The sequence below is a fragment of the Aptenodytes patagonicus genome, chromosome 2 (assembly GCF_965638725.1).
Source record: "Aptenodytes patagonicus chromosome 2, bAptPat1.pri.cur, whole genome shotgun sequence".
NCBI classification, from domain to species: Eukaryota; Metazoa; Chordata; class Aves; order Sphenisciformes; family Spheniscidae; genus Aptenodytes; species Aptenodytes patagonicus.
Window position 1 is genome coordinate 116,798,399 of NC_134950.1, and position 21,080 is coordinate 116,819,478.

Sequence of the window (21,080 nt, forward strand, 5' to 3'; positions counted from 1 at the left end):
TTTAACCTGGCAGTAGTGAGCTCCTTGGTAGACCAGCAATACAAAACAGATGATAATAGGTAGCAGATACGGTCTGTGTATATGCAGACCACATTCAGATCTCAGTCACCACTATACTTTCACAACACTGAGTTAAGGACATTCTTTTGATATCCATTGGTTTTGCAAAGAAATAACTGCCTACAACAGAAGCAACCAGGGCCCCTCCACGTTTATGGTTAGGTCGGCTCTCATAATCTAGAGTTGTAGTTGTGCTGGGTATCCTGTATATTGAATTTTAGAATTTGTTTGCAGTAAAAAATCAAATAGAACTTAACTCTGAAGTTATTCGGAAGACTATGCATTGCTCTTTGCAGTTAAAGGAAATAATTTTTTTGGTTAGCTTTGTTTTTATTCTTTTCGGTTTTTTACTTTAGTCACCTAGAAGAGGCAACATTTTGTTTTTATTTACATTAGAACAAATGCACATGACACTTGCAAAATATTAACATTTTAATTAACACTGTAGCATTAGTTTGTCTTGGGTTAAAATTACAAAGAACATGAGAAATCCCCTCAGTTTTTTGTAGTCTTTCAAGTTATTGTGTTCCATTATTGTCTGTAAGTAAATAACAATTGTAAAAGGAAAATACTGGTTTTGAAGTTGAAATTTGAAGTTCTTAAACATTGTTGCTGAATTGCTCTTTGCAGGTTTTTCATATCTTTTTGCTGGTTATGTTTGTTTTCTGCTATGCAGAGATTAACTTGTTGCTTTCTTCAAATACTTCTGTATGTCACTTCATTTAGATAACAATACAGAGCAGAGTGACTGCGCAGAAACCAAACCTGGCAGTATGTGTACAAGCTCCATTAGCAGTGACCTGTGACCAGTTCGTCTTTGATGATTTAGGTAAATTATTACAGTACCATTACAGCTATCGTATCATATTACTTCTTCTGAGGATGTTTGAAAGGTGTAGTCCAGCCTCCATCGAGTCCATTGTTGCAGATATACTGCAGTTAAAGCAATTACAAATTTGCCTTGCCTGCACTCTGCAGCTTCTAGATACTGCTTGGTGGAGGACGACAAAGTAGAAAGGAATGGAGTTGTTTCCTTGATTACGGTATGATGCATGGCAGGTGAGGAGAGGCAGGGAGGCACTGTTGTGGAGGGAAAAAAAAAAAACAGTTAGTCTGTGGTACTTTTTCTGGGGCATTTTGTTCTGCTGGCAATTCTGTCTATGTAGAAATTGCACTGCTGAGCTAAAAGCAGGGACAGAAAGCTTGTTTACCTGTGGGCAGACTAGCATATGTTCCCAACTTAGCATCAACTGTTTGGTGATTCTACCCTTTTTCCAACTCTGTTGATAAGGCTGCAGGTAGGATTGCCTTGAAGACTAAGTGCAGCTGAAGATCTAAGAAATGTGTCCGGCTGCTTCAGTTAGGACTGCAGACCATTTCTGCTCTGAAATGTGCAGTAATGGTCCCTATTGAAACAGGGCTTTACTGACTGCTGCTCTCATCTGAAAGGATAGTTCTTATGTTTTCTCAACATGTGACAGGAGCAAAGGGCTGATGGCTTTGTAAAAAATTAAAATCACAGTATAAAACTGCATTTGTTTTGATATTCTCTGTGTTCAGTGTGCTGAATTGTTTTATTGGTTATTCTTCAAGATAGTTATAAGTTGGAGAGACTAGTTTGCCTTTTACGAATTATGGATTTAAAAAAAACCATGTCCAGCGATTTGATAAAGGTGAACTGATGGAAACAATTATCATAATTTAGTAGAATATTTCCCAAAGTGCTAGAAAATATATTGCTTTCATTTGGATGCTCCTATTACTTGATTTAATTTTGTATTGTTTTTAGAACCAGATTCATCTGAAACAGTGGTCCTGTCTGTCTTTTTGAAGGGGAATTGTTCTCCATCAGAACTAGAAGGAAATTGCATGGTTTCATATAATATGCCAACAGGTAAGCCACTGGCGATTTCAAATTGATTGGCCTTTTTTGAGGTCGTCTTCTTCACCTATTTCTTATAAATGTTCTTTTGAAATATATTGAAGGCAGTAGTAATTAAAGAAATAATGTGTATCAGAGTCTAGTCTTCAGTTTTAGTTAATATTTTATGTAGTATCATTAAGTTATGTAATTGGTCTTATAGAGGTAAAATCATATGCTTATAGCTTGGGAAGCAGCTGTACAAGCTTTCCCACCCTGTCCTATCAATTTGCTTCTCTTCTGCTCTTTAAGGGACCACCTCTTGGAGTGAGAAGTTAATTACATCTTTATGACTATTCAGCCTTCTGGGCTGCCAACAAATGTGACAATAACTGCCTCCCCACAGCAGAGGAGATTTGAATAAGCATTGGGAGTGATTATTCCTCACTTCCCTTTTAACAGTTGAACATATTCATTCTAAACAAATAAATTAACCCAAAGGAATAGAAACTAAGTCGTTCTGTTTTATAATGCCTTAATGACCGTAGTGATAGAATATGTAAATTTACCCTGCTATCCATAACTGAAGACTGATTAGCTTAGTTTTCTACACACAGCCTTGTGAATGTGTCAGGCTACTGAGAAACTGTATTTAGGCAGAGCTTCCATGTTAAGTTAAATGTAGCATAAATCAGTTTAAGCTCTCTGTTCTTCACTTCTCACTGCTTGGCTTTGCTCCTGCACCTCCTCCCCTGTTGGGCTTACACAATCAACAGTTACTTCTCAGCCAGATTTGCTGATTTGGTTCACTGTGCAAACATAGAGCTGTGCCAGCACAAAGGGGAGGGTGACATGGAGTAGACTGGCGTCAAAGAAATGCATGTGGAGTTAGGGCTTCTGTGAAGGGTGGTGGTCTTGAGTACCTTATCCTATGTAGACACTTTTATTTAAGCATTTACTTCACATCACTTCTCACTTGAAACATTGGGTTTATGATGATAGTCTAGGCTGTGTGATGATTGAAATGTTTATTTCTGGACAAAGCTGAAACATGTTTTTAAAGAACTTGGTCTTACCCTGTTTAGACAAGGCTTGCAGATATGTGCAGACAGGGTGGGAGAGAAAAGGATGCTCCTCCCTTTTTCTTGAGAGCCTGCACAAACAGCTTGTACAACTTCAGTCCCTCTGTATTGTGACTTTGACTGCTTATTTCTTGTGAATGAGATGCTGTACCTTCATAAGTGTCCAACTTAGTCATGTGGCTTTAGACAGGTTTTGTGGTACGACTGTGTAGGTAGTACACTTTTGAGTATCTTGGATCCTCCGATTTTGAAAGCTTGCTTTTTGTTTTGCTGGTCTTGCTTCTGTGATTTTGCTTTGCAAGACCAGAGTATCAAACTTAAAGGGTATTTCTCACCGGCAAATGAATGTATTATTTCTTTCAGGTGATACTACTTAAACTTACACTTATGTTTTAGATACTAGGTTGGATTTTGCCAGCCTTTTGGTTAAGGAAGTAAAGAAATCTTGTATCTTAAGTATGTTTGATTGTTTATATGCAATTAAAAAAAATCCCAGAAGACATGACATCTAACAGAATTAGGGAACTGTAGAAGAAGTTTTAAAAACTTACCTTTAATAGTAGAATTTGGAAGACTTCTAAATAAAGGAGCATAATTAAGATCTTGCTAAATTTTTGGATATTCATTTAAATTATTAAGCTGGGATAATTCTATTCAATTACATACAAATACTAGTGTTACTTGTATAAGGCAATCAAATCCTTAAGTGTAATATACTAGTAAACAAAAATTAAGTGGTTTTGTGGCCTCATTTTATCTGAATAGAGACTTTTTCCTCTTTTGTTTTTTAAGATATCCATATTTGTGGCCAAATCAGTCTTCAGTGTATCTCTGTGGGGTTCATACAGCTGAAGGTTAATGAGTCACTCAGTTGGATGGAATTACACTATTGATGAATGTGGTGTCATGTCTGGTTTTTGGCTAGTATTATGTCTTTATGTATTGTCTACTTAACAAATGCGGCTTAAGTTCTTTAAAACCTGTTACTAAATTTCCTTTTTTTTTCTTATTTGGGTAGCATCTTATGTATTCTTTTTTTTTCTTTTGTCCCATTGCTGGTTATACGGTAGAGCTCAATCCTGAAGGTAAGTGAATGGAAAAAATGCAAAGTTTGGATGGTTTCATGAGTGACAGCATATGCTGAATAAAGCAGATTTGGAAGGGAGCTGTTATTTCACCTATTATTTCTATAACTTCTTATTATCCTTGGTTTGATGCTGTGAAGGTGTGAATATTTGAGAAAATTGAAAGTAAATGAGGCTTAGACATAAGAAGACAATTACCCATGGGGAAAATAAAAAGTAGTAAAGACATTTCTTGGTGAAGTATATTGCACTTTCTCATATGTAGATGGGAATTTTGCAGGGTATTAAGTGCCTTGTGCATTGAGATTGGAAATGGAAAACACAGTTCTATGTTCATTCTTTACCATATTTTTAGTTATTTTTTTCAAGTTTCAGCAAGAACGTAGGCAGCTAAATTATAGCTTTTTTGGTGCAACTGAAACAGCTATTAAGGATTCGTAGCTAATGCTATGCTGTTTGGACTGAGTCTCTCTGAGAATGATGTCACTTAACATCTCTTCATTTCAATTCCTATTGGAAACATTTTATTCAAGGGTAAAAAGCTGCTTTCTAGCTGAGAATACCAGCAATACAAAACCTAGCTGTGATTGTGGTAGATATAATTGCAAAAGGGTACCATTGAAAGACAAAACAAGACTGGAAAGTTAGCTTATATATAGGTAGACTGAAAAGAGAGAAGGGTAGTTTTGCAGTGTAGTTGTGTACATGTGTTGAAAAGATACGGTCCTTGTAGGAGATACTTTACTAACTTTAAAAATATATATTAAGTACAAATTCCCTCACGTTTTGGGGAGGGAAGAAAGTTGCTTGTCATAGATTTAGAGATCAACTGAAAGGGTGTTATACATATAGATGTATGTATATTTGAGTCTTGTTTTTCAATACTTATGCTCTTACGAGCATACTAAGTGAAGTAAAAAAGTAGATAACTGTGTTAATGGTTCCCGTCCTTTTCTGGTTTCTGGATATTTCAGGGGACCTTGAGGTGTCGTACAGGAAATAGATGTTTGAACCATTTCAGTAAAATGCTACTCTTAGCAAGAATAGCTATCACCATGTGGCAGATTTCTGCTATACAAAGTAATTTTAAAAATTACTAAAAAATAGGGTAAATATATAAATAAACTATGTAAAAATGAATGTATATTATTTGAAAGGGTAACATTCTAAAAATGAAGATTTGGATTTTGTTTTAAGAAATTTCTACTCAAGATGAAAACCTGATGCTGAAGAGAATATTGCGGAGCACAGTAAACTTTGTAGAATTATCTGGGACAAAATTTATTTGGGTTACTGTGAGTTGCACTGGACTAGTTAAATTCAGGGTCATCAATACCAGAAAAAGCATAAATTCTCTGAATATTTTACATCCTAAATTAGAGATCTGAGCTTTAATGTTTTTTATCATGTACATCAATGTTATGTTTCAAATATAATTAAGATGAATGCATGAGTAATTTGGAAATGAAATCGTAACTACAGTGCATGTAACTTTTATCAGGTAAGTGCATGGTATGCCTTTAAATAGTAGTAACTTATGAGGTAATGTTACAAAATTTCTGTTGTATTTCAGATTAGAAGAGAATCTGGGTTTTTTTCCACATTTTTTCTTTATTACAGTTCTAAAATTGTATATCGTGCAATGTATCACAACTCTAGATAAGTGAGATGTATTACTAGACATAACACCAAAAGATTGAGGAAGTTCTGGCTCCCACACTTTGCTACTGCTTTGTGTTTCTTTACTACCATTTAAAATTCTGAAATATTCTGAAAGCATTTCCCAGAAAGAGTTTTTCATTGTAGTGATAAATTTTGTTGGAGTTTTTTGGTTTGGTTTTCTTATGTATAGTTGTTTTGGACTCATCAACTAGAAATCTCCCCAGTCCCCTCCCAAAGCCAGATACTATTTGATTTAGTTTTGATTTGACCTTTGTCTGAAATATTGAAAAATTATGTTTATGATGAGGCAGACTGAGAGCAGACTATCTAGGAAAAGCTGGTTTGAAACAAGAAGAAAAACATCTTGTTTTAAATATAAAAATATTTCAAAATCTTTTTGGCTAGTTCTGTCGCTAATTTTTTCCTGTTGATAAGGCTCCATATCTAAGTTCAATAGTAAGATGTTTGTGTTATGTTGTCATCAAGAAAAGATTTTAATTTTCCCATCAGATGAAGAAGATACAGTTGAGTGAATCATTCTGAAAGGTCATGGTTTTATTGTCAGATTTTTCAGGAATTTTCCTTGGAACCCAGGGATATCCTAGTTTTGAGAACCTGTCCTAAGCTTTCTGTTTGTTTTACACCGATTTTGTTTTTTACAAGCTGCTACAGAGTAGTTACTGGGAGGCATTATCAGCCAGCCAAAAGAGCTAATGAATTGACAACCAGAGGGATGAATCTGAGCCTTCTGGTAACATTTTTGCCCGAAGATGAGTCTTAGAAATAATTTTTCATTGCAAGAGATGCGTGAAGCAGCAAACAAACAAAATTGTTAGCAAAAAGGGTTGCTTGGATGACTATTAAATGGTTGAGCTCTATTTTTATACTAATCTGCTAAGCTTACATGACTAACCTCTGTGTAGCTATCAGTTTCATGACTTTTCTGTCTTCATATAAACCATGAACTTACTTTATTGTCTCTAAAAATGTACTTTGTTAAATTCTGCTGAGGTGAGTGTTGGGGTTAATGTTTGAGTTTCGTGGGTTATTTGGGAGAGAATGAGTGATTGTTGCTTTGACATTAATACTATTCTCAATAAGATGATAATTGGTGCCTATAGTGATGTCCGTACCCGAACAAAACAAGGTTTCCCTATTAGCTGCTTCATCAAAAAATCCTCCTCAAAAACCCCATAATCTGGCTGCCCAAAAGAGCGAGAACTCCGTATTTCGTAGCAACTAGCACTGTTACCTTTCACATAGAACATACCAGGCAATTTCTGACATGCCAACAATTTTAAACAATGTTTATATTTGAGCAATTTTTTGACACATTCTAATGAACATGTTTTCTAAATGTTAGTGTTAAAACTTTCTCTTTTCTCTTGCACCATTCTGATAAAATTGCATATGATATTAGATCCCAATACCAAAGGCAGTAGCCAGTTTGTTCTACAGTTCTGTTTTATTATGATGCAGTGAGTTGAACGGTAGAATTTAATATACCTTTGGGTAATGATCTCTATTAGATACATCTTTTTTCTAAGCCAAAAACCTCTGACAGATGATATGAAGGTTGCATAGATGTTATTTAAGAGTATAAAAAAAAGAGTAAATGTGTTCTTGAAAAGGATTTAGTTTGTGATATTCCTGATGAAAACGTACATCCTTCAATTTTGTGTTTGAAGCATCAGGAGTAGTCACACAACTGTCTTCTATGTTAAAGTAGAATTGTTTGTCTAGAGCATTAAATAAAATGTTAATCTTCATTGCATGTTAATTGGCATAAATCAGGTATGCAGTGGATTTGGCTAATAACTCTTGCTTTCCCATTCAGTTGAAAATGTTCACTTGAAAAGGTAATTAAAAGTATTCAAATTTAAAGGTATTTTAGGTGGAAAATTTAGCAAAAGAATTTTACATAGTTTTTGTTTTAACGTATTCCTTATTCACATTAAAAATATCTTGTTATACCTCTTTGAGGACAGCAGTATGAAGTATCTTGTATTCAGTATATGGATATGAAAGATGAATCTGTGTTCTTTCATTTTAGGAATACCGAAAGTTGCACAGTGTAATTTCAGGCTGCCTTTGCGGTTAATTTGCTTTCCAGCTCAACCTTCAAAAGCAGCAAACCACAAGCTAACTATTGATACCAATAAACCTCCCATCAGTTTTCTCACCATTTTTCCAGGTAGGTGTTTAAATAGGTCTATAATAGGAAATGTGTTAGGAACTCCAACAGGAATTGTTTGTCTGTGTGAAGTAATGAGGTAATTAACAAAGCTAATGTTAGAATGTTCAAAAAGTACATTTGAAAGAAATGATGGCATAATATTTCAATAATAATCCACCTGGGCTAGTATATCTGTCTCTGGTAAAACTGCAGTTTTCCTTACACAGTGGGCGTGATATAGATCTAATTTTTATGTATCCAGAAAATCATTTTACATAAAATTGCATCAGTGGTGTTGTAATGGGGAAAACATGACATTTCCGTTTAAAAATAGATAAGCAGGGCATTCGTTTAAAAATAGATAAGCAGGGCACAGCAGAAGTGGTAAATGTTGTAAGGGGTACAGTTGCTTTGGAGGAGGATTTGTGGAGTTCTTAATATATCGGTCTGGAGCTGATCTTATTTAATAATTTCATTAGCCTTCTTGGACCAAAAAGAAGACATGTACTTAGCGATATTTTCTGATGCGCAAACCTGAGCTACATTTTATATTCAGGGGAATATTAAAATAGTATGAAGGAGGAATTAGGTGCCATTTAGGACTGGAAAAAGAAGAATGAAATTGAGTACTATAAAGTGTAATGTTATGAAAATAATTTCTGCTGTAATTATGTGCTTATAATTTGGAAGAGATAGAGGAGGTGGAAGTTACCACAGGATTACTCTGTGGTACAATATGGTACAATCATAAGCAAACAAATAAGAACTGAGGATGCATTAGACAAAATGTTTCCACACAGGAAACTAATATCATGTTACTATGCACTGGCACACTGAGTGCTGGTTGCTGATATTAAATAAAAATTAATTTAAACTCAAAAGTGTAGAAAAAGGCTATGAACATTATCTAGGGATTTGAAGAGGAGAATTAAAAGAAAGTGACTCATTTAGGTTAAAACACAGGCAAAAAAAGGGAATACAGTTGCCTTCAGTAAATATTTTGTGGCTCTGTCATGGATCTTAGATGATCATATTAGCACAAGAAGAAATGAATAAACAGGGCTTATAAAGTGATTGTGAGTAAGTTCAGTCTGGCAGTGATTAAGTTTCTGAGCTTCAGAGGACTAAGGTTCTGGAACAGTTTTCTGAGAGCTGTATGGGCCAACAACTTTAATATGATATTTTTAAGGTGGAGCTGCATCTCTTTTCAAAAACCTTATAAAGTACATTTGTCTGAGAGCAGTGGAGTAGGTATGGTTGGGTTTTTTGGTAGCATGATTTTCTTCACTTTGAGAGTAAATATACCTTTTCTCTCAAATGGGTGTGCTGTGTAATACTTACTTGAAACAGAAAAACTTTTTTTCGAAGGTCTACATTTCGAGGATGTAGACGAAAGTCCATCCAGGAGGTTGCCTAGGGTGAGGCAGTCAGCCCCACGCATTATGACTGCCTCTGCTAAGAGAAAAAGGAGGGTAATTGTCATAGGCGATTCCCTTCTGAGGGGAACAGAGGGCCCGATATGCCGACCGGACCCGTCCCACAGGGAAGTCTGCTGCCTCCCTGGGGCCCGGGTCAGAGACATCACTAGGAAGCTCCCTGGTCTGGTATGGTCTTCCGATTACTACCCACTGTTGGTTACACAGGCTGGCAGTGATGAGGTTGCAGAGAGAAGTCCTGCAGTGATCAAAAGGGACTTCAGGGCACTGGGGCGACTGGTTGAAGGATCGGGAGCACAGGTAGTGTTTTCCTCAATCCCTACAGTGACAGGGAAGGATACTGAAAGGAACAGGAAAACACACCTGATCAACACGTGGCTGAGGGGCTGGTGCCATCGGAGGAATTTTGGTTTTTTTGATCATGGGGAGGTTTACATGGCACCGGGCCTGCTGGCAACAGATGGAGTCCAGCTGTCTCACAGGGGGAAAAGGATCATTGCTCATGAATTGGCAGGGATCATCGAGAGGGCTTTAAACTATGTTTGAAGGGGGAAGGGGATAAAACCAGGCTCACTAGAGATGAGCCTAGGGGTGGCATGCCGATGCCGGGGGCGAAATCGATAGCCCAGCTCAAGTGCATCTACACCAATGCACGCAGCATGGGCGGCAAACAGGAGGAGCTGGAAGCCGTTGTGCAGCGGGAGAGATATGACTTAGTAGCCATCACAGAAACATGGTGGGGTGACTCTCATGACTGGAGTGCTGCAATGGATGGCTACAGACTCTTCAGAAGGGACAGGCGAGGAAGGAGAGGCGGTGGGGTGGCCCTGTATGTTAGGGAGTGTTTCAATTGTCTAGAGTTCAACGATTGTGATGATGATACAGTTGAGTGTTTATGGGTAAGGATGAGGGGGAAGGCCAACGAGGCAGATATCCTGCTGGGAGTCTGTTATAGACCACCCAACCAGGATGAAGGGGCGGATGAAGCGTTCTACAAGCGGCTGGCAGAAGTCTCTCAATCGCTAGCCCTTGTTCTCATGGGGGACTTCAACTTCCCGGACATCTACTGGAAATACAACACGGCAGAGAGGAAGCAGTCTAGGAGGTTCCTGGAGTGTGTGGAAGACAACTTCCTGACGCAGCTGGTAAGTGAGCCTACCAGGGGAGGTGCCTCGCTTGACCTGCTGTTTACTAACAGAGAAGGACTGGTGGGAGATGTGGTGGTCGGGGGCCGTCTTGGGCTTAGCGACCATGAAATGGTGGAATTCTCGATTCTTGGTGAAGTAAGGAGGGGGGCCAGCAAAACTGCAACCATGGATTTCCGGAGGGTGGACTTTGGCCTGTTCAGGACGCTGGTTGAGAGGGTCCCTTGGGAGACAGACCTGAAGGGCAAAGGAGTCCAGGAAGGCTGGACGATCTTCAAGAAGGAAGTCTTAAAGGCACAGGAGCAGGCTGTCCCTGTACGCCGTAAGAAGAATGGGTGGGGAAGACGACTGACCTGGCTGAACGGGGAGCTTTTGCTGGGACTCAGGAAAAAAAGGAGAGTTTACCGCTTGTGGAAGAAGGGGCAGGCAACTCAGGGATCTCGTTAGGTCGTGCAGAGAGGAAATGAGAAAGGCAAAAGCCCAGCTAGAACGCAATCTGGCCGCTGTCGTTAAAGGTGACAAAAAAAGTTTTTATAAATATATTAATGACAAGAAGAGAGCCAGGGAGCATCTCCATCCTTTATTGGATGCGGGGGGGAACATTGTCACCGAGGATGAGGAAAAGGCTGAGGTACTCAATGCCGCCTTTGCCTCAGTCTTTAACAGGCAGAGCAGTTATCCTCAGGGTACTTGGCCCCCTGAGCTGGAAGACAGGGACGGCGAGGAGGATGAAGCCCCCATAATGTAAGAGGAAGCAGTCAATGACCTGCTACGCCACCTGGACGCTCACAAGTCTATGGGGCCGGATGGGATCCACCCGAGGGTGCTGAGGGAGCTGGTGGAGGTGCTCGCCAAGCCACTCTCCATCATTTATCAGCAGTCCTGGTTAACGGGGGAGGTCCCGGACGACTGGAGGCTTGCCAATGTGACGCCCATCTACAAGAAGGGCCGGAAGGAGGATCCGGGGAACTACAGGCCTGTCAGCCTGACCTCAGTGCCGGCGAAGATTATGGAGCGGTTCATCTTGAGGGCGCTCACAAGGCATGTGCGGGACAACCAGGGGATCCGGCCCAGCCAGCACAGGTTCATGAAAGGCAGGTCCTGCTTGACCAACCTGATCTCCTTCTATGACCAGGTGACCCGCCTAGTGGATGAGGGAAAGGCTGTGGATGTGGTCTACCTGGACTTCAGTAAGGCCTTTGACACCGTCTCCCACAGCATTCTCCTAGAGAAGCTGGCTGCTCACGGCTTAGACAGGTGTACTCTGCGCTGGGTCAAAAACTGGCTGGACGGCCGGGCCCAGAGAGTTGTGGTGAATGGAGTTACATCCAGTTGGTGGCCGGTCATGAGCGGTGTTCCCCAGGGCTCAGTTTTGGGGCCGGTCTTGTTCAATATCTTTATCGATGATCTGGATGAGGGGATTGAGTGCACCCTCAGTAAGTTTGCAGACGACACCAAGTTGGGCGGGAGTGTTGATCTGCTCGAGGGTAGGAAGGCTCTGCAGAGGGACCTGGACAGGCTGGATCGATGGGCCGAGGCCAACTGTATGAGATTCCACAAGGCCAAGTGCCGGGTCCTGCACTTCGGCCACAACAGCCCCCAGCAACGCTACAGGCTTGGGGAAGAGTGGCTGGAAAGCTGCCTGTCGGAAAAGGACCTGGGGGTGCTGGTTGACAGCCGGCTGAACATGAGCCGGCAGTGTGTCCAGGCGGCCAAGAAGGCCAATGGCATCCTGGCCTGTATCAGAAACAGCGTGGCCAGCAGGAGTAGGGAAGTGATCGTGCCCCTGTACTCGGCCCTGGTGAGGCCACACCTCAAATACTGTGTTCAGTTTTGGGCCCCTCACTACAAGAAGGACGTTGAGGTGCTGGAGCGTGTCCAGAGAAGGGCAACGAGGCTGGTGAAGGGTCTGGAGAACAAGTCTTATGAGGAGCGGCTGAGGGAACTGGGGTTGTTTAGCCTGGAGAAGAGGAGGCTGAGGGGAGACCTCATCGCTCTCTACAGCTACCTGAAAGGAGGTTGTAGCGAGGTGGGTGTCGGTCTTTTCTCCGAAGTAACAAGTGATAGGACGAGAGGAAATGGCCTCAAGTTGCGCCAGGGGAGGTTTAGATTGGATGTAAGGAAAAATTTCTTTACTGAAAGAGTGGTGAAACATTGGAACAGGCTGCCCAGGGAAGTGGTTGAGTCCCCATCCCTGGCAGTATTTAAAAGACGTGTAGATGTGGTGCTTAGGGACATGGTTTAGTGGGCATGGTGGTGTTGGGTCGATGGTTGGACTCGATGATCTTAGAGGTCTTTTCCAACCTCAGTGATTCTATGATTCTATGATTCTGTTTTGAGGTTTTAATTGTAGGCTTCCATTATGGCTAAGCAATAATGCTTTCAAAATAGAGCATTATATTTTTTTTAACCTAGGGATGCATTGTTGAAAATATAACACAAAGCATAGGCCTAATGTGTTCCAGAAGGTGGTATTAAAATCTTCTGATTTCTGTTCATCCCATTTTCAGTGATGGGCCGGGGGGGGAAAGCATGCTGTTTATGATGTGATCTGTGAAGGAACTTTGGATTCTTCGTGTACTCAAAAATCGTATCTCTTCTATTTCCTGTTTTGCCTTATTTTTAGGGGAAGGTTGGGAGGACAGGTGACATGGAGTAGTTTTGAAAATATGGTACTCTAAAATTGAGCCTTTTAACCTGGTATGATCCACTACATGGAATGAAAAGAAAAGCGGGCATGCATGGACTTTGCAGACTATCTAGTTTTAGCAAGCTAGGTGTTTGTTGTGCTCTGTGCTGAAAGCTGAAAAGAGACCGTGCTTAAACATTTTCATGATAATTTCCACATAATTTTTGCATAAATATCTGAATTAAAGGTGACCTTGCATCCGGTAAAAGGTGGTGGTCTTTGGGCTGTACACTAATCACTATTCTTTTTCGATGGTACAGACTGAACCTCTGAGAAATCTACCTTTTGTTTCCAGGCTGGGGAAGAACAACAGTGTGTGGCTCAGCTTCCACCTGTGAATGAAGGGAGGGTATACCAAACTACTGCTGATATTCTTTACTTCTGAGCCCCAAGAAGGGGAGCAATCTTATTGAGATTGCCTTTCCTAAATTACTTGTGCAAAGGTTGATATGGTCCTGGCTATGGCTTGGGGTTTGTTGAATACCGGTGTGGAATTATAGAAAACTGTATTTAACCTTCTGTTTCAGACTTTGTTGATCCGTCTGAGGATGACCAGGCAAATGTTCTGGGATTTCAGTTTTTAACTGGTTCAAAAACCACTCTTCTTGCTTCAAAAACATCACGTAAGTGCTATTAGTATTAATGTAAAAGAGGCCCGATCATCTGTTAATGTATGTACAAAATGAGAATGTGTGTCATACACAGGAGTTTCAAAGTGTTAACCAACTGTTTCTTACCCCTCTCAAGTATCTAATTATGTTACTAGGGAAGGCACAAAATTTTATAACAACAAAAAAATCATACTCAAAATATAGTACACTACAGTGACAGTTCTCTGAAGAAACTGGATTTTCTTCAAGTTTTTAGCAATGTTTTTATTCATGAATTAATACTGTCATTATAATAATGGAAAAAAACCCTCTTTTCCTCAAAGGTATTTCAGCACCTGTGTTTGGAAGTAGTAATCTACTGGAATTTTTGAAAGGGATTAAAAAGCAGGTTTCTAACTCTCCACTGACTTTCAGTAATCCTTGACTTTAATTAGGCATCAGACCCTACTTACTTGCTTCTCTACATCTAAGTAAATGCCTGTCTCTATCTTTAGATGCCTGTATATCTTTGTAAATATAGGATTATGGATTCAATGTCCTTCCTATTATGTTTACAGAATGTATGAACATGCATGTAGATATGCTGTTACCTGGTCCAGTGTCTCTTGTATAGGGCAGTTTGTGAATTAAGTAATCATGTTCCAACCACCTGTGAATTTGTGCTCTTTAAAAAAGATTGGTTCTCTTCATTTTGGAGAGTTTATGGTCTTGCCCTGTACAACTACTCAACTTGCTAAACTCTTTCTTGGCATGTGCACTGGAACCAAATCAGTTGAATTGTGTTTAGCATTTTCCTTGCCAGCAGAGCACAAAGTCTTCATTTAATACAGCAGACTAACAAATTGAAAAACTAGAATACCTATTGCACATTGCAGGGAGTTCAAATGGAACACTGTGTGAATGCTTTATGAAAACTGTTTTGAGTGAGATCAGAATCTAGTTTGTTGATGTGAAATTCTTTCGACACAAAAATAATCTGCCTCACTGTTTTCAAAAATCAGTATTCATGGTGGGTTATATAAATATTGGTGGCGTCAGCTGTGAGCTATGAGATAATATTTAATACCTTTCCTAATGTAATCAAATGTGCTAAAAACAGAAACCATCTGGACAGTAACTTCCATTGCACCAAGAATCACTTTACATTTCTAAGGTTCAAATCCATTTGTATTGGTTTGTGTATGCATTATTTGCATGCTGTTTTATTGTTAGTTTGTTTTTAAAATTTGTTTAAATAGTAGATCTTAAACAGTTTAAACTAACTAGACATGCAATGATAGTTTCTAAAAACTAAAGAATTTAAAGGATTTATAAATAATTATTTTTTTCTGGATTACAATTTAAATCTTTCATTTGACTTTGTTTTGCATACTTGTTAAATCTGATTCTGTGTAAGGGACAAATTTGTGTCTATGTAATGAATGTATTTTAGCTTCTAGTGAGGCTATAACTTTTAATTCCCCCACCCCAAACCCACAAGCTTTTCCTCTCAGGTTTGTTTATTCACTAGCTAGGAATAACGCTTGCAGTCTTACTATAAACTTTCCCACACTGCTTTACTTGTGAAGTTCACTTTACAAAGGAAATTCAAAATATCTGTTTCTCTTAGTGTGACTACTCATTTCTTGTGTCTGGGAATCCTTACTTTAGAAAACAAATGAGTTGTTTGATGCCACCTTCTACATTAGCAGCCTGTTTCCAGCATCCACTTCATGCATTGGATTGGGTTTGTTACCAAATTTCTTAGGTGTGTTTGCTTATTTGAAAAGTTACCTAAGTAAAACTTATTTTAAAAAAATTTTGTAAAAAGTCTGATACTCAAGCATAATTCAGAATATTTTTATGAACAGAGACTATCTATAATACAAAAGCATTGTTTGGTAGAATTTCATGATACTAAAATGATTGTGCTTGAGTGGACAGATCTTCTATGGAACTAATGCATGCAGATGAAATGATGTATTATTTGGGGGGTCCTTATTCTGCTATGTAATTTAACACTGAGTTTATACTTTGTAAAAGTGCTTATGCAACATAATCATTGTGGAAATGTTCTTCAAAAAGAAAATTGTATCTGTAGATAAATAGTGACTAGAAGTAACAGTGTTTCAGAAAAGCAAAAAAGTTTGTTGGGAGTGATCAATCCTTATTTCTGGTTTTCCATGAAATAAGTCAGTCTTGGACAATGGAAGAAGACATCTTTTTCCATATCCCTTATCAAATGGACCTTAAGTTCTGAATGGGAAGAACTACATGTAGGAATGAAAGTATCCAGCTTCAGTTGGGTTTCACTGCTGAAGCTGCAAACACAAATGACACATGTTTTCACATTTGTTTTTGATTGTATTAGATAATCCATTTTGAACAGTGTAGTAATTGAAGATGTTACTTCAGCCTGTCAAGAGGACTGCTGCAAAGAAGCCCAGCCTGCAGTTCATTTTGACAGTTAATACATATTAAAAACAAGCTTGCCCCATGTAGATTAAGGTTTTAAGGATTTTCTTTCTGAAATTTTTTAAAACTGTCTTTTAAGCAAAGTGTAAAGAAGGCTTGACTGCTAATTGTGGCTGTTTTTTTTCTGCGGAGAAGGGAACTGAATCTTCTAGACTTCCTTCAGATAACCTACTGGCAGGGCAACCATTCTTAATGCAGGTTGTGCTAGTTGGACAACCTGTTGTAGTGTTAAAAGCCTTTGTAACTTATGTAACCTATTGGTGCTCCTCAGTTTCCTGCTTTTCTGTTTGAGAATTTTCTGAAAATCTATTGTAATTTTCTGTAACAGGGCTTTTTTTAATGAAAAACAACACAACACAAGTTGGTTAACTATTATAAAAGCACAGGATGAGCAGAAGCACAGTTATTTCTTTAGTTTTTTCATTGTATTTCTGTTGAAAGCATGTGTTTAGTACAACTAAAGATTCTCAGTTTTGTACAGTCTCTAAATTTAATTTGTCTTTTTTGAGAGCTGGATGATCATGTAAAGCAAATGACTGCAATGCTCTCTGCTCAGGCCATGGTAAAATTAGATTGTGTTTGTATTGACCAACAAACAATGTATGGAAACTAAATATGCATTTTGGAGGAAATTAGTTTTATCCATTTTAAACCATTAATGTATTAGATATGTCAATTATAAATGGAATGACTGTTGATTTGGCCTGAAAACATCTGAGCTAATTTCCCTCAAGGAAAAATCACTTAAGGCGAAGTATGATGATACATCCAACTAAGTCCAGCCATTACATTGTGAGTGTTTAAAAAATGGATATTAGGTTGAATGTTATCTTTAGCAGATGGTGTTCTTTTCTTTAACAGGCATGTTTTTAAATAAAACTTGCTTCTTTCCTGTTACACTGTAAACAGAATTTGTCATTCTCTATTCAGTGAAATACGTATCCTGGGAATGATGCCAGTGGTAATGTCAAACAATCTTGAATTACTAATGTTGAGAAAATTTTAAATAAGTACGTTCGAGTTCTAAAGAATTCTGGTTAATTTGATTTACTGTGAGCCTTGGTAACAAGGGGAAAAAAAGAACTATTTTGTATCAAACCCCAGCAACTCTTTTTCCTCATAGCTACATTTCTATCTATCCTTTTGGATAAGATATTGGTAGATGAGTGATGAAAAGAAATAAGGAACTGTTGTTTAAAAGTGTTTATCTGAAAAAAAATAAAGTGCTGCTATGATTTCCCACAATGTTTTCCTCTCAACATTTAGTTAATTCTGATGTCCTGGAAACTGAAGAGAGGATTATACGAATGTGGACTAGAAACAACAGAAATAAAATCTCATCACACTAGCTTGATAATTTGAAATTCACTAAAATGTGATAAGTTAAATGAATTTGCTGGGACAGATAACACTGGCTAACAGGATTTGTTTTTTCACTTCAGTTTATATTAAAACTTTCATTTCTACACTAAGCCATTTTTACAAAGCCATAGTGTGTAGATGGATAAAAATCACCTTCTACTAATATAAGCTGTATCTAGAGTGAAGCATAGCACTATCAAAACTGAGTATTGTTGTCTATGACTAGTTACAGTAATACTTTTCCTACTAGAAGATATCCTAGGAAGTGGAGATATAATATTGAGTGTATTATCTAAGAACTCAATAACCATTTCCAAAAGACATTCAAGATTTTAGGTGGATTGGAGTTGGTTGTTACCACTGTTATCAGATGCTTAGGATGCTGTGCTTCTGTCATGGTCCAAAGTGAATTGAGCCTGATTCTGCCCCCAACCCTCAGAAAAGCTCACTAAGGTTGTGTTATGGCAGAGAATTGCAGACAGCCTGTTGTAATGACTTAATATCATCCAGTAATTCTCTTGTTTCCTTATTATGGTAGTTCTTCATAGCTTTTTCTTGTTCGTGAACAGGCCCATGCTCTGAAGTAAGTAGTCCTGAAGCAATAAATACTTTCATTTTGTGCTACAAAATTGCCTGTTAAAGTTAGGATAAAAGAGAGAGTGTTTAGGACTGACATCAATAAAATACAAGTATTTCTTTAACACTGGTGAACATGTATCTCTTACGAAAATCTCATATAGATGTTGGATACAGTTAGCAAGTTAAATTTGTGTGCTATCTCAACTATGTTGTATAGTGAATGTATGTGGCTTAAATGTGTGTTTATTAGTCTTTTATTTGTTCTTGTTTTCAAAGAACGTTATAGGATCCAGAGTGATCAGTTAGAAGACCTTTGGCTGATAACAAAAGAGCTCACACTTCGACTTAAAGAACATTTCAAGAAGCAAAACTGCAAAGATTTTGCATGTACCTTTTCTGGTTCAATTCCCCTGCAAGAATATTTTGAACTAATTGATCGACATTTTGAGGTATGTTACATAATACGTGAATCATTAATGTTCTGCTAGTTTAAAATTTTTTTGTATGTTAGTACTATGATTAATCAGATTATAACTACAGCTATCACAGGCATTTGGCTTTCAGAAAATAGAAAGTTGCATCTAAGATAGTGCTGGAAAAAATGTTGTCATTTAGTTTTTAACATATGGAGTATGCCTTGCCTCTGAAACAGCCCTTGTGATTAGCAGAGTGCAAGTAGCTAGTGTGCAGTCTGCAAATGATAAAAATTATGATACTAGTATTTGCCCTTCTGCTCACTGTCTGTACAGAAGCCATGACTTCTTCATTCACTGATGTCATGTTAATTGTAAAATTGTTTCTAAAATTTGTCCGTAGTTTTAAGCTATTTTACTCTTCTGTAATAATGAAGCATGAGCATTTTTTTTTTCTGAATCATCCTGGTAATTATATAAAAAGTCCCTTCAGATTTTAAAAAACTGACTGCCCTTGTAGAAGTAGCATTGGAGGCTCAAGGAAGTTTACCAGACCAGATATAAAATAAATGTAATTACTTTTTCCTGTTTGGTCATGCAGATGACAATGAAAAACCTCCAATAGTTCAGCTGGCTTGTAGAAATAGCTAATAAAATAAAATCTATGCACTCCTTTCCCCCCACTGCCTTTCCAGTAAAAAAAAGAGAATAGCTATTTGAAAATTTCTATTAAACTCGTGTAATGGGCAAAAGCAGCAACATATGTATGTGAGAGTAAGAACTAGTATTGGATGTTCTTTCATGCTCCCAAATTTTTTGTGGGGTGGAGCCATCACCACACAGAAAGATGGAAGTTGTAGTTGGGATTCCCTGGGATTTTTTAAGGAGTCAGCCTAGATCCAGGTCTATCTCTCAAGCTCATGAGTAGTTATTCTGTTAGTCTTTCAACTAATTTGAAATTCAAAAAGTTTGGTGGTTTTTTTAGTGACTGGTATTGTAGAAATACCTTAAACATAGGCTTCATTAGATTGTATCGCAAGCTTAAATACATTGAAGTTTGAAATACAGGTGTGATTGCTGGAATGCTAACTTAGGATCTAATTATGTTGCAGCTGGCTATTTTGAAGTTTCTGAAATTTTACAATAATTATCTGGTCTAAAAATTATCAAATGATCTCTCAAGGGGATCCTAATCCTCCCATCCCTGTTAATTTCAATACACTCTTTTTTGGCAAGCTTGGGAGAATATTACCTGAGGTGTCACTTTTTTCTTCCTACTTCTAGAAAAGCTGCATAGTGTTTCTTTTTCTCTTAGCTTCCCTGAACTGTCCTTCATAATCATGTACTGACAGAATGGTACGTTTGCTTATTGTTAGATATAATCTGTTTTCTAAATTTAGGAAACTTAATTTTTCTGCTCATTTTGGGGCACTTTAAAATGGATGTGTGTCATAATGCTCACATCTGGAAAGCTGTGTGTCTTAATGTTTCTTCTGATAACTTTTGCTAGTTACAGCATGTCAGCTGTACAGAGGAGTCCCAGCTTTTTGAAAGATTCACCTTTAGTGATTTTTGTATTAGAGGCATGTACTGGAAAATGGTAAGGTGACTAAAAGATAATATAAGAATTCTTATTATCTGGGCATTTGATGTACAATGTTGTTCAAAGTTTTGTGAACACTTCAAGAAAGTTTCTTGCTATAGCTGATTAGTATATATAAAAGGAAAAAGGATTTCACTTCAGAAAAAGACAATCATTCAAACAGTGCAGAATTTAGTACTTCTATTCATGCTTAAGGGAATAACCATTTACCTTCTACTGCAGTGAATATCAAGTCCAATACACTGTGTGTATGCGTCATAAATAGTGCACCAAACCAAGAAGAAGCCTTGAGATCCTGGTGGTGAAATTTCACTCTTCTTGATGGGCTTCTTGATGAGATGTTTCTGCATGTTCACAGATTATTGTGGCCGTTGACAATTAGTTTTGATTTCAGTAGCAAATGATAATTCTTGAAAATGTTAATTAGCTTCACGAGGAGTGTAAAATATGAAACTGGTATAAATGACATTAACATATTTGAATAATATACGCTCTCCCCAAAATTTTACTATCATTCTCCCATTTCATTTGGAATGTGCATACATAATGTATATGACCCTTAACCTGAATGCTTGAAAACCCTTAAATTGCAGCTACGTTTGAGTGCTGAAAAATTTCGGGAGCTGTTATCTGAAAGGGCTGTACAGTTTCGAGCTATTGAGCGGCGATTACTGACACGATTCAAAGACAAAACTCCTGCTCCTCTTCAACATCTGGACACCTTGCTAGAAGGAACATTCAGAGAGGTCAGTACAGTTTGATTATGAGCCTAACCTTTCTTCATGTTGTTGGTAAAACTTAGCTTAAAGCATATAAGCTATGCTTTCCTGGTTACATTTACCATCCAAGAGACCAGGAAGCA

The 21,080-nt window shown here is 38.1% G+C and overlaps 1 protein-coding gene across 4 annotated transcripts in view; it reads left to right on the forward strand.

Annotated features, from left to right (window-relative positions):
- The window catches only part of BBS9 (Bardet-Biedl syndrome 9), a 328,501-nt gene that overhangs the window by 79,011 nt on the left and 228,410 nt on the right, over nt 1-21,080 (forward strand). For 3 of the 4 annotated variants that reach the window (XM_076330847.1, XM_076330846.1, XM_076330849.1), the window contains 7 exons: nt 787-889; nt 1,850-1,954; nt 4,074-4,088; nt 7,804-7,944; nt 13,724-13,819; nt 18,479-18,651; nt 20,812-20,964. In XM_076330847.1, coding sequence (XP_076186962.1) covers nt 787-889; nt 1,850-1,954; nt 4,074-4,088; nt 7,804-7,944; nt 13,724-13,819; nt 18,479-18,651; nt 20,812-20,964 — 786 coding nt within the window. The remainder of the gene's footprint in view (nt 1-786; nt 890-1,849; nt 1,955-4,073; nt 4,089-7,803; nt 7,945-13,723; nt 13,820-18,478; nt 18,652-20,811; nt 20,965-21,080) is intronic. The other variant, XM_076330848.1, reaches the window with a different exon arrangement.